The sequence below is a fragment of the Gouania willdenowi genome, chromosome 4 (assembly GCF_900634775.1).
Source record: "Gouania willdenowi chromosome 4, fGouWil2.1, whole genome shotgun sequence".
NCBI classification, from domain to species: Eukaryota; Metazoa; Chordata; class Actinopteri; order Blenniiformes; family Gobiesocidae; genus Gouania; species Gouania willdenowi.
This window is the reverse complement of record NC_041047.1, coordinates 32,716,440-32,730,044: the sequence shown is the minus strand read 5'-3', so window position 1 is coordinate 32,730,044 and position 13,605 is coordinate 32,716,440. Positions and strand designations below refer to the sequence as shown.

At 37.9% G+C, this 13,605-nt stretch overlaps 1 protein-coding gene across 4 annotated transcripts in view; it reads right to left on the bottom strand.

Moving 5' to 3' along the window:
• nme7 (NME/NM23 family member 7) overlaps window positions 1–13,605 on the bottom strand; it is a 33,978-nt gene that overhangs the window by 9,701 nt on the left and 10,672 nt on the right. For all 4 annotated transcript variants that reach the window (XR_003673948.1, XM_028445221.1, XM_028445222.1 and 1 more), the window contains exons 3-9: window positions 13,335–13,501; window positions 11,526–11,636; window positions 9,508–9,558; window positions 9,175–9,382; window positions 8,972–9,077; window positions 1,097–1,161; window positions 97–165 (exon numbers count right to left, since the gene is read on the bottom strand). Coding sequence is in view for 3 of the 4 variants with exons in the window: in XM_028445221.1 (XP_028301022.1) it covers window positions 97–165; window positions 1,097–1,161; window positions 8,972–9,077; window positions 9,175–9,382; window positions 9,508–9,558; window positions 11,526–11,636; window positions 13,335–13,501 (777 nt within the window). In the remaining variant the exon portion in view is untranslated. The remainder of the gene's footprint in view (window positions 1–96; window positions 166–1,096; window positions 1,162–8,971; window positions 9,078–9,174; window positions 9,383–9,507; window positions 9,559–11,525; window positions 11,637–13,334; window positions 13,502–13,605) is intronic.

Genomic DNA, 13,605 nt, shown 5'->3' with positions numbered 1-13,605 from the left:
CATGCATCGTGGAGCATTTGTTTGGACACAATCAAAAGTAGCAGCTGACAGAACAATGATGCTGTAATGGCACCACACTGTGGTGTTTATACTCACAGGATACTCAGAAACGATGCCTTTGTACACTTCGTAGAATTCCTCAGCATTTGCCCGCTCCATGCTGAACTGAGAAAACACCAACCGCACACGTCATATGGAACATTAAAGTTGTATTGTAGAAACAAAACTAAACCTTATCACTTAAAAAAACTTTGATGACTAAGAATTTATGTTATAATGAATTACTGGTCAAGCGAAACAATAAAGGATGTAGCTGGGAACAAAAGTATTCATTGAATTGTACCCGGACGATCACTGGTTCGAATCCACTGTGGGCCCTCTCTGTGGGACCTTGAGCATGTTCCTTAACTCTAACTGTTCCCCGAAGTGCTACACTGTAGTTGCCTGAGAGTTTGGTTAATAGCAGAGAACACATTCCATGTATGTATTATTAATTCTGCCATCAGGCTATTATAGGAGGTATTATGGACTGGATAGGAGTATTATGGACTGATCAATTTGTATTATTATAATTATTATTATTATTATTTATTTATTTTCAGTCTGTGGATGCTGAACTACACGGTGGATAGAAACTGATGTGGAATGAGTATCTCTGTTAATGTACTGACTTTTATTGTTGTCTTGTCTGCTGTCTGCTGTTTTGAATGTATGTATGGCCTGGTGGACTGCAAAAACTAAATTGCCCTTTGGGATAAATAAATTTGTCTAAATCTAAATCTTCCTGTACATATATGACAATAAAGGGGAACGATCACACATTTTAACATTAACTACTAAATGTGTATGTTTTTTTTTTACTAGACAACACACTGCATGTTAGAAAACACATCTATTTATTTTGACCTGCATCACCTCCTTGATTGGAACAAAACAAATGGACTGAACAGGGTCACAATTTGCTTCATTGGCACTCTGATGAGGGCCTAATGACAGCCAATAGCGTGTATTACAATAACTACCACTTACAGAGTGGTAATAAGCTAAATCTTTTAAGCTAATGTCAAAGAAAACAATTATTTGTTTAACTTCTTACCATCTGTAGAGCTGAGATTTCAAATCCAGCAGCAGATATGGAGTTCAGGATATTCCCAGTTATACCTGTCAACACATCAAAGGTCCATCATATCTACACATTTTTACAAGCTCTCTTAAAGTTTACACACATCGATAAGTGAGGTGTTTAGTGTGACAATAGACTCTTGGAACTGATCCAAATCCAACAACAATCACTGAGATGGTGGCTGTAATTGACTGAAGCGCAACAGTTAATACAAATAAACACAGCCTTTTTTTTATGTGCAAAAAAGCTAGTTCACATATGACAGTCCTCACAGTGGTGAGGACTGTCATCACCACTGTCTCCTTTGGGTGGAGTACACGTAGATTGTCTTACAAATGTCCGAGCTATTATTAGAGTCTGTCCTGCACAAAGCCAGATAAAGAGCTGCACCTTTTGTCACTGTGGTGATGCATTATTGTAGAAATTGTACGGCTGAGCCCACTAAGGTACACCAGGGCCACTGAAGGTCAGACTGCTGCACACACACATTTAAACGGGGGCGCCACTGTCATTATCTCATTCTGACATCTGATAAAAAGCAGCCTGTCCAAGAGGACATCTTCCATTAAAATTCAAAGACGCAATAGTAACGTTCATGTAGGATCAGGTGACACTGAGCGTAGATTAATTATCCTCTGCTTCTGTCACAGTCTGGTTACATTGCATTGGTTAAGGAACCCCCTCCTGAGTGCTCTGTGCCCTCCCCAGCCAGCTGCCACGTGTCTCAGACAGGCGCACACACTCAACGCAGCTCCCCAAAGCAGCTGTTGCTAGGAGATCCAGTTCTGGGTGCCTGGCAACAGTGGCCTCTTGATTCCAGTCATGTCTGAGAGCATTTTCAGTCACAACTTCCTCTATAACGGCTGTTCTCTGTGCACGTATAAGGAACAAATAAGCTTTTCAGGTGATTCTCAGAGCACTTCAGAACAAGGTGCTTTAGTGTCTGAATTTGAACCGACTGTTGATCTCAGCAGCTCAAACATTCTCGCTAACTATTCTTAGCTCATGCCAAATATGTCACCTAACGTCTGAAGGTAAATACCTTGTGGTGACAGTAAAACAATGGCAGCTTTGTATTTTGAGCAGTTTGGCTTGTTTATGACAGCACAACCCCACCTGTAGGCCTGGACCTTCTACAACAGAGCTGTCAAACATATTTCAGTTCAGGGACCATGTACGACCTAGTTTGATCTCAGGTTGGCCGTATTATAAAAATCCAGATTATTAAGAGAAACATGATTGTGCCCCAGTCTCTTACACTACCTTATGTGTAAAGTAAGTCTGTGTGGAGATCAACTGAGTCCTATCTCTCTCGTAAATACTGTTTGCCTGCACTGTCCCTGTGTGTGTGTGTGTGTGTGTGTGTGTGTGTGTGTGTGTGTGTGTGTGTTATCTACCATCTACTTTGTTGAGGGTTCTTGTTTGAAACAAAAAAACTTGTTAATGTGTACACTGCCAGATTAAAGTAGCATGTCAACTCTGAAGATTAAGTATCCCTGATAGATAGGTCAGTAGAAAATGTAACATTTCAGATCAGTCACACAGTGGACAGTCTTTCCTAAATGCAGCATTGTTCCACTCAAGTTATTTGATATCGCAAATCAAAGCAAAGGCACATTTCTTATATTTTCAAGTAATTAACACTAAATCAAATGACAAAGCATCTATGCCTTCAAAGTAGGTGGTCTTATAGGCACTATGATTTCCTTTATTAGTTTCCGCTCTGTATGTGTTATATGTGTGTATGCTAAGGCAGGCACTATTGAGTGATTCACAAGTAAGTGGGCTTTTTTTCTTGTGGTGCAATGCCACAAGATTCATGCAACAATGAGCTTATTCTTTCATGTGTACATATACCAAAAAAAACCACTAATTTGAAGTCTCTAGAATGCTGATTGATAATTAATTCACATAGGAACTCATGTAAAACATCCATCCATCCATTTTCTGACCCGCTTGCTCCTTTTTTCCAGGGTCGCGGGGGTCTGCTGGTGCCTATCTCGAGCTCTCTATAGGCGTTAGGCGGGGTTACATCCTGGACAGGGTGCCAGTCCATCACAGGTAAACACTGGCAACCACTGACACTCACTCCTACAGGCAATTTAGAGACTCCAATCAATCTGACAGTCATGTTTTTGGATTGTGGATTGTGGAAGCTGGACTAGCCAAAGCAAACCCACACAAGCACAGGGAGAACATGCAAACTCTGCACAGAAAGGACCCAAGTGTTTACCTCAGGGCTTGTACCCAGGACCTTCTTGCTGTGAGATGGACGTGCTAACCACTACATCGCCTTCATGTAGAACAAATGATTTAAATTAAAACCAATTCAGAACAGCAAAAGGTGTTAATAAGATGTGCTGATTTGATGTTTGATCTCTCGAGTCTAAGGCTAAAAGCAAACAAACACAAGATCATTTGACCTTAAAGGTCCAGTGCTATTGTTCACCCATCTCCATTTGTTCTAAGAACCCCAACAACATAGTATTTGAGGTTAATTTTCCCAAACTCGCCTGTTTTCCAGAGTTTTAGCCCTATGAAAAGTCCCTTTAATGACGCTTCTAAAAACAGGCAGTTTTGGGGCCTTCATGAGTGGGCGTGTCTGTAGACACAGACTCCACACCACAGCTGATCACTAGCAAATTTTTTTTGCTATGCACACACTGTTGTTATTGTTTTTAGCCAAAAAAACTGCACATTACAGTAAAACACATGACTATTCAAGCAGTTATTGTGATTGTGAGTCAGACAAACGCTGCCCCACGGTGTGTGTTTATTACATCAGCAACGGAGTCAGTCAGCTGTTTCAGCTGCAAGCACTCACCGGAGCGGCTACATTGCTGTCTTGTCACGGGTGGGTTCATGTCAAAAAGGCGGTATAACGGCTACTAAAAATTAAACTGGTTCTTATAGATTAGGAGGAGCCAGGATTGTCAGGGGGAGGAATTTACGTGATTCACAACGCGAGAAAAATCCAACTCGCCCATTTAAAGCTGACTTTTTACAAAATGTGGAATAACAACGGAGGAAGGAAACAACTTTTTCAACTTTGGCCCTCTGAATGAGGCGAAAGGATTGTATAACACTGTAGCAAAACCATTATTAAGTGATTTTTTTTCATAATACTGCCCCATTAAGTCTTGATGCCTGCTGTTACAGGTTTGTAGTAGACAAAAAAAATATGTGCTTCATGTCATGTAATTGCCTTTCTCTCTGATGTAACAGGCTGGTGTTCTTTTGTCCTGAGTCAGCTAGCCTGAGCGCAATATAGGATATATATAAGAAGGATTGACGGATAAAAATTAACTTATCCTGAGGTCTGAATATCTAATGAAACTTGTCATGGCATACTTTAGATTTGAGGTGTTTCATGGCATCTGATTGCAGGCTTAATGATCCCCAAAGGCAAATTAAATATGCCCATCCTTCCACTTTTTTGTCCATGTGTCCTCTCATTAACTTTTCCCACAGCAAAGATTTCAACATGTTTCAGCAAGAAGGGTTAAGGTGGGGTTACCTTCAATGGCGTAGCTTTAATCATGCAGGTATAGCTGGATGTCACAACAGAACGAATTACCAGAGTTATGGTACTCACACACATAGTAACAAAAACTAGAGTTATTTGAGTTATTCTCCATGAGAGAAGGTTGGGTACTGGAAACAGAAAAGCAAAATAAAAAATGAAACAATGGTATCATTCCTGTGTTTATTTTTCACCTAACAGTGAACTCTGACTCAGAACTATTAATCAAAAAGACACTCAGCCCACAATATTCCAGCATGATTTCTGTTTTGTTCCATGTCGTATAGTGCATGCGGCAACCAATATGACAGCGGGGTAAAAGATTTTACAAACATAATTCAAAGCGAGGAACACAGACTTTGGAGCTGCTAGTTGCACTGGTCAAGAGACAGAAAACAAAGGCATCCACTGTTATTTCCATTGCTATAAATAGCAGTCAATAGGAAGCTAAGTCTAAATCAGACACTAAACTAATAAGCGCCAAGGACAAGCACTAAGGTCTAATCAGAAATATAAAATGACAGATGCATGACCTGCAGTGAGCTAGTTTCTTTGCTGGGGCTTACATGTCAAAAGCACTGAGCTCAGGACTATCCTCAGTCAACAACTTTCTGCATGCATACTTCAGCTCTGTACGGAGAAGTTCATATTTCACAGGTCAGAGCTCCAGCGGCATGCTCCAACAACAGAGATCAGGGCCAGGGATTTAGGAAACAAAATTTGGGAACCTCGTTGTGTCTTTGTTTAAAGACATTCATATCTACAGGATGGCACCGTTATGCAAGAGAGTACAGATGCATTACTTATGAGCATTAGAGCTGGAAATACCTACTTGGCAAAGTTTTTATAAATTATTGACAGCAAAATACTGATATTAATACTTGTCAATTCAGTTAATCTAAATACAAAAGTTTTCATAAAATGTTTAAACCAAGTAATACATTCTTTAAAAAAGGCCTGGAATAAGCTTTAAGCTGAGCCAGAAGGAGTAGTGCTATAGTCTTCAAATTAAACTAAGGAGAACACCACTACACAGAGAAAGGCACAACTGTTTACAGCAGCTAAAAGAGATAAGCCACAGAGGCTCCGAGATAAAGCTTTATCACAGCTAAAACTGAAATGGGGCTTGGTAGAAATGCAGTTTATCTGTGTGCTCCTAGTAGACCAAACAAAACCCAGTAAGAGAAGTACTGCATGCCCATTGTAATCTAATGGGTCTTACTATTTGGGTAGGTGCCCAAAAGTGGGTTATTGACCTTTTTTTCAGTGGCTTACAGGTATGTGCCTTGGGGTGTTTTTTGAAGTAGTGTTTTTCATTATTTACATACTCATAAGGCGTAAATGTATCGCCTTTTCCTTATTTTGAAAAGAGCTTTTAAATTCATTTTTGAATAAAGTGATTTTGTGAGTGTGAGGAGCAAAATCTAGATATTTAGGTCTAAAAATATTACGTCTGATTGGCTGGAGTTATCAAACTAGATTGGGGAACTGGGGCTGAGTTCATGAGGCTGGTGGCAGAGGGAAAGAAGCTGTTTATGTGTCTGAAAGTTCTGGTCTTACAAGGGACATATCATGGTTTTAAATCCTTCCTTTTTACATATAAATCATACAGTTGTGGTCTATATAAAGCGGAACTGCAATGCTTGGGTCTGAAATCCTCATTATTATAGCTCCACAGGCCCCTTTTCTACCCCTTTTCTGATGTACTTCTGAGAGCAACTCATTTTGGTGCAGTCTCTTTAAATGCAAATGAGACACTCCAAACCCCGCCCCCTCTTCAGGTGACACTCGGTTCAACTCCACCCTGCTCGGCCATTTTTGTAGTTTGATAGAAGAGATACGGCTATGTAGCGGCGCATAAACTTTTTATTTATTTATGAAAATGAAGATGATGAACCTGCAGAACCCTAACAAGTGAGCTAACACAAGCACCGAGCTAACGCTAGCGCCAAGCTAACGTCACAAAATGCATTTTAATACAGTCTTTTCGGAGACAAAAAGGGCAAAATGAAATGACTAATGAAAACTTTAGACTTAAATTAAATCACATAGGCCATATCACCAAGGATCTAAAACGAGCACACAGCGCTAACATATGAAGTCTGAAGACGGTGCAACTGCTAATGCTAACAAAACAATGACAGGGACGTCTTATCATCACACTTTTTAGCGTTATTTACAGCTTACCAAAGTGCTCTGTTCGTCGTCTCCAAAAATAGAAGGAATTGACCCCTCAATCAGACAAAGTCTTTCGGCAAATCCTTCTTTATACTGGTGAAGCAGTCATCCTTGAAGTGCTTCGCGCACACAAAAATGACCTAACCCACAGATGTGGGTACATTTCTGTGAAAAATAAAACTCAACCAGGCACTTCGAAAAGGTTCTGATGCTGGGAGACGGTGTAATGAAGCGTGTGGGTTACTACATCCAACAACCCAACATTTTGACTTATCCTCTCGTAACTTCGGCATCCTTGATCTTGGACTACAAAATATAAGCGAGAAATAAAAATGGCGGATTGTGTTGGACCTGGAGTTGATGTACTAATTTGGCAGTTCCGCTACAAATACTGTGATGTAATAGTTCAAAAAACGTAATGGAGAATAGAAAAATCAAAACAGATTGAAAAATATGAGCAAAACAGAATATAAAGATATCTACGGAGCACCTGAAGAGACTTATTTGATTTTTTCTGTACTTCTAAGCACTCTAAATATACAACAAAATGCATTTAAGGGCTAAAAAAGTGGATTTAGCATGATATGTCCCCTTTAATGGACTGAAACCTCCTTCCAGAGGGGAGAAATTGAAACAGTTTGTGTCCAGGGTGGGAGGGGTCTGCCACAATCTTCCCTGCATGCCTCAGAGTCCTGGCCCTACTGTGATAATCTGATCATTTCAGGGTCAAGACGGAATATTGTTTAATGAAATGGCTTGTTAATTGGTGACAGTGTGCCCCCAAAGCAAGAACATTTGAGAGTCACTGCTATAGAGCATGGTGGAGGATCTATCATGCTGATACTCTACTGCCTTTGGTACAGATGACTGAATCACATGGATAATAAAACCTCAAGATCAGCCTGTCAATCTAAAGAAAAAGGTTTAGCTTGCTTTGGGTAACTTGGTCTGAGGGTTTTGAATGTTCTACCGTACAAGTTGCAAACTTGCAAACTTCCTTTAAAGAAAATGGATATATGTTGTTTTTGTGCAGTTGGCTAATGTCATTATACAGCAATATAAACACTATGGTTCTCATAAATGAATGCAGTGATAGGTCGTGGAGAAAAACCCACAAAATGTATATGATAAATCAAAATGCAGTTTCTTTCCAGGTGCAAATAACAAATACTATGTTGTATTATATAACTGTATTCAGGGTTGGGGTCAATTATAATTGTGTAATTGCTAATAAATTACAATTATGGCATAATTATAATTGTAATCTAAAAAATCAGTTTGTCATAAACGTAATTGTAATTGAGTTATGATAATTGACTTTGTATTTGTAATTGCCTTGAAAATTCTATAAAAAATATCAATTATAATTTAATGAAAAACTGGAAAATTATGTTACAGTTCTATACTTATGTAGTTAGCAATTACTAAAATATGTTTCAAAAAAGTCTCAGATGCCCATACCAAAAATATTAAAACCTATATTTTCATTGATTAGGAAGCCTAAAAAGGTGATCAAGAGATAGGAAAAAAATTAGATGATTGTTGTTTTTAGTGTGTTTTACAGATGATTTAGGACCAGTTATCATAAAAAGATGCTAACAGAAAACTAACACAAGAGGAAAGTTAACTTTTATTAGGTTATTTATTTCAGGCTCAGTAAGTGTGGTTATTGTAATTGAACTTTAGTAATTGAGAATGTAAAGGTAATTTACTTTCTGAGGATAAAAACATATTGTAATTGAACATTAGTAATTAAAAATGTAATTGTAACTGAAAAATGCAATTTACCTTGTTCATACAAAGTTGCATGGTGAATGTTTGATGTGTCAGCATGATTTTTGTTAGCTTTTCAAAATTGCTTCAATTCAAAAATTGTTAAAAAATAAATAAACAATCATTACATTTTAATGTTTAAAATATAATGTTCTTTCTCTCACTCACATAGCTGATATGTGGTTATTGTGCTCAGATCATTTTGCATGAAAAATATCTTGAAATTAGAGCACTGTGATTTTATCATTTCAACTTTAAGGATCAAAATTTCCCTTGCTGCCAAATATATCTCACAAACAGGTACTATAAAAGGTAAACAGGATAGAGTTCATAGAATGAAGTGGATAACCCTGTAGCAAATAAGGATTGCTTACCTTCTGACACAGCATGAGGTTTGATAATGCAGCAAGTGCAGTCAATGAAGGTGGCTGTGTTGGGAACACTTTGGCCGATTGTGGAAGGGAAGAAAAACTCAAGCTCCTGTACAAATAACAGTAAAAGTTCATAAGTTTTGGTAACATTTGTGATTGGGACACTAAGCATGCATGGGAAAATGAATAAGGTTCAAAGGTCTCACTCTTGCCGCTGCAGCAAGTGAATCGGAGCCATGGCAAACATTTTTGATGCCATCTGTTCCACACTGTGCACGGATGCTCTGCGGCACTTCCCCCTGTTCCACAGCAGAGTCTGCTGGTCCCAGGAGTCTCCGCCAGATAGACAAGGCCTCGGCACCCATCAGCTCCATGGCAACCACTGGGCCCGAGGACACAAACTGCACGAGGTTACTGCAACAACAAAGCAACGCTGGAGTACTCTGTGATTAACAACAGAAGAGGTGTCACTGATCAGCTGCAGTCAAGATAGAAGTTGTTGATTGGACGCTTGCTGATCTTTGAAAATAGGCACTCACTTGAATAAAGGCTTTGACTGATGCTCCACATAAAAGTCTGCTGCTTGACTCCTGTTAAGTAACAAAACCAAAAAATGTAGAGTTCATCAGGGGTTGCATAGTATCTTTAGATGTCTATTGTCTTTTCTGTAAACAGTACTTACAGTTCTTAAAGATAGTGACACCTCATTCACATCAACAGTTATTTTAATGACTAAAAAATCAAAATGCATTTCCTGAATAATTTGGTCCTTTGCTGATAGTTTCTTAAACAGAAAATGCTTTGAATATTCCCTATTTAAATCATCTGAGGACCTCAGTAGAGTACACAAGAATGTATGTCTTTGAAGTGCAAAGGGATAATTGACCTTATAGCTTTGCTATATTAACAGCGGCTTTTAGGTAACGTCATACAAGGTGTTACGTGTGTACAAATTTCCCCTTAGAAAGGCTTACACTTGAGGTTACAGTGGCCTCTGATCACCATGCAGCTCTATTTAAAGCAAGCACAAAAGCATCCCTTCTTCTGACCAATGCTCCACATACTATATCACAGTGGCTATAATCCAATGACATTAACAGTGGTAAGTCTTAGATTGAATCTTCTGAGGAATGTTTTACTTTGTTTTAGTAATCATCTAGTCATCAGAAGTATTTCTTAACTTTAGTCTACTATGTTCACAAAGTTTTTGGTTGCTTCTACCTCAAAAAAACTACTCCTAGTTAGATTAGTTCTGGGTGAATGCATTTGACAGCTTTTTTGGTCTTTTTTTCTCCATTTCTCTTAAAAAAATTAAAAAATGTATTTATTTATTAATGCTCAGCTGTGGTGACAATTGTTGCTCTGTGCTTCTATAAAGAGCAGATTTTGGTCTAATCAGTGGCTTCTTCAAGCTGTGTGTGTATGTACATATATGTATGTGACCATCTCCCTGGTATGTGTGTGCATTGAGTTGGTTTTTGGGCTCATGGGTGGAGAGCAGGTGCTGTTTGCTCGTGCACGCTATAGTGTCTGTAGGGTTGTATGTGAGTGGTTGAGCGTCACGTCGGGATTGTTTGTGTGTGTGGGGGTTGAGCACAGATCAGCTGTGCACTGTGCACCACTGTGGGGCAGGGCCGCTGTGACTAGGCGTGTCATAACTTCCCCAGGAGTAGCGCCCATAATGGCGGCATTTTTTAAATTTCCTTCCTAGTGGCAGGTCAGCAAAAACCTGGGGGTTTAGTTACCCTTTAACAGGAAAATGAAAAAGATTATTGATTTTATATTTTTTTTTTACCTGAAAAACGTCATCTCTCTATAAAAGCAAGGAAGTTCTGTGTGCGTGTGCGTGTGTGTTGAGCGAATTTCTCTCCGACGCGGTGTGTTTCTGTTTGACCTGAAACTTTGTCAACAGCTTCCACATAGCCCGAGTGTGTGCATCCGTTATTTTGGAGTATTTTAATTTTATCTTGAGATTACCTCCCTCGCGGTATTGAGCACAGTATTGACTGCGGTACTTCTGGTTAAATAAACCCCTTTATAACACTACAGAGTACTGAGTATGTACACCTCTTTGTACAACCAACCTTCAAACACATACTCATTTGGCCATAAATGACTCTACTTAAGCTCCCACTATATGAATACATACTTCCAACAGGCACTGTTCTAGTAGCCGAAAAGACAATTTTATTTTGTGCATTTAATGGGTTTTCAATTGTTTGAGTACACAGTGAAAAGGTGAAAATTAAACACAAGTACACAAATACGGTCTTTAAGGCATTAGGGCAGCTTTTGTACTTACTTTTGCTACGAAAAGTAAAATGTAAAATCTGAGGCTAAGATTGAATTGGTTAAAAGCAGCTGATAAAACAAACAGTTTGCAGGTAATGTGGCCTTGATTGACCTTGGTATGCCATATGTTTGGAAAGCAGAGCTTTGTGGTCCATCTGTCTGAAAGAAGAAACTGGCACCAAACGGCCTCTTTCTGTTTCACTCCACAGTGTCTGTTATTACTGTATGTTATTAGTTGTATTATAACACGCCCTACTTAACTTACCGTGTCAGCTTGGTCATTTTAGCCTTGGTCACCATCAAGTTGGAGGAGTAGATAAGTTCAAGGACATCTCCGATCTTTGTGATCATATCTGGCTTTATCAAAGCAAGAGTTCTGCAGAATGGAGAGGAAAACAGGAAGCATCTGATATCATAGACAACAATTGGATAAAACTAAACTAGTTTGTGTAGATCTGAGTCTGGTCTGAAACCTGGTGTGAGGTCACTGCAGGGATAAGATAGTGGTTGGTGTTCCACAACCCCCTAACTTTATGGTTAAAATGTGGTGTCTTCATCCTCTTTTTACAGTCACAATCTAATTACCATAAATTAAATCAATATTATGTTTTGATTTACTTTATTCTTGCGTTATTCAACCACTGAACAAACATATTTTGTTATTGCATAACTTTTGATTGTCACATTGCATTTATCATTTATTTTTCTTTCAGGGTTTATGCCCATTCTTAAAAGTAGGGATCCTACAGTGTTATGTAGAACATTGGTCCTCAAACTTCTTTAACTCAAGTACGCCCTTTCTCTTACTTTTCAATCCAAGTATCCCCTTTGTCCAACTACAACCTTTTACTCAGAATTCTGTGGGAAAAAAACAACTACAGATTATAATAATGGAATGAATGAGTGATAACACACATTTTAAAGAATCAAATTTTGTAAATAAATTGAATGAAAGTATTTAATGCCTCCTGAATAATATTTCTATAGTTTTTATTATGTGTGGTCATCTCCCTCCTGATGTGGGACCAAGACTGACCATTGTATTTTCAGTTCATGTTCTAATCAAGATCATTTCTATCTGCATTATGTTTGTTTTTTGTGTTATTGTGTGTGTTTTTGGTGTCATTTTGTCTATTTTGTTGTTGTTTATCTTTTTTTTTTTTTTTTTTTAATTATTCATTATATTTTTCTCTTATTTTGTGTGAGTATGTTTTTGTTGTTTGGTTGTTTCTTATGTCGTTTTGAATGTTTCTCTGTTATTTTTGTGTATTTTGTAGCGATCTTGTGTATTTTTCTCTCATTTAGTGTGTCTTTGTTGTCACTTTGTGTATTTTGTTGTTGTTTGTCTATTCCTTTTATTATTACCTCCGCCAAGCACACAGCATTAGGTTATCTTTCACCCTCCGTTTATCTGTCAGTCAGTCAGTCAGTGTGTTAGCAAGATAAATTGAAAGGTTATGAACGGATTTGGATGAAATGTTCAGGAAAATTGAAGAATAAGACAAGGAACAGGTGATTACATTTTGGTGATGTTCTTGCAACCAAAAGAAAATATATAGATATATATCCCATTAATTTTCCCATCCACACTATCGCTATCCGAGTGCTTTTCGAGTTCAGTATATTTTTCTCCTTTTTTGCATGTTTTTGTTGTCATTATCTGAGTTGCTGGTAAAATGTAACATGATTGTCATTCTAACTAAAAATAAATATTATAAAACACATTTTTAATGCTTTCTTTTGTTACATTTGCCCTCTCTCCTTTCAGTACTCCCTATAGTGCCATTGCATACCCCCATTTGAGAAACTCTGATGTAGAATGGATGTATTTATTTACTTTTCTCTTAATTCAAGAGCACATTATATTACAGCCTATCAATTTAAAAGTAAAACATTGCACTGTAAAGGTTAAGTTGTGTTTGGTTAAACCGTTTCTTCATTACTCCTTAAAGAGCAACTTTTATGAATAATAATAATAATCACAGAACAGGATAATAATAATAATAATAATAATAATAATAATAATAATAATAATAATAATAATAATAATAATAGCATCCAGCTCAGAGTGTACCTTTCTTTTTTGCTGCTCAAGTTGTTTGCTGTATACTGATCTCCATACTCTATCAGATTCAGCTGCCGGGAAAAGACATTTATTCGACTTCCGACAAACAAGTCCTCCTGATGAATATCACTGTATTTGGTTCTTCTCAAAAACATTCTTTGGTTCTTTACATCAAACTGCAAAAAAAACAAAAAACATAATAAAACAGTGTCAAATTATTAACTGTAAAGATTGCATTACATCATTTATATAACTGAGCATTGCGTTAGTTCAGGAAGGC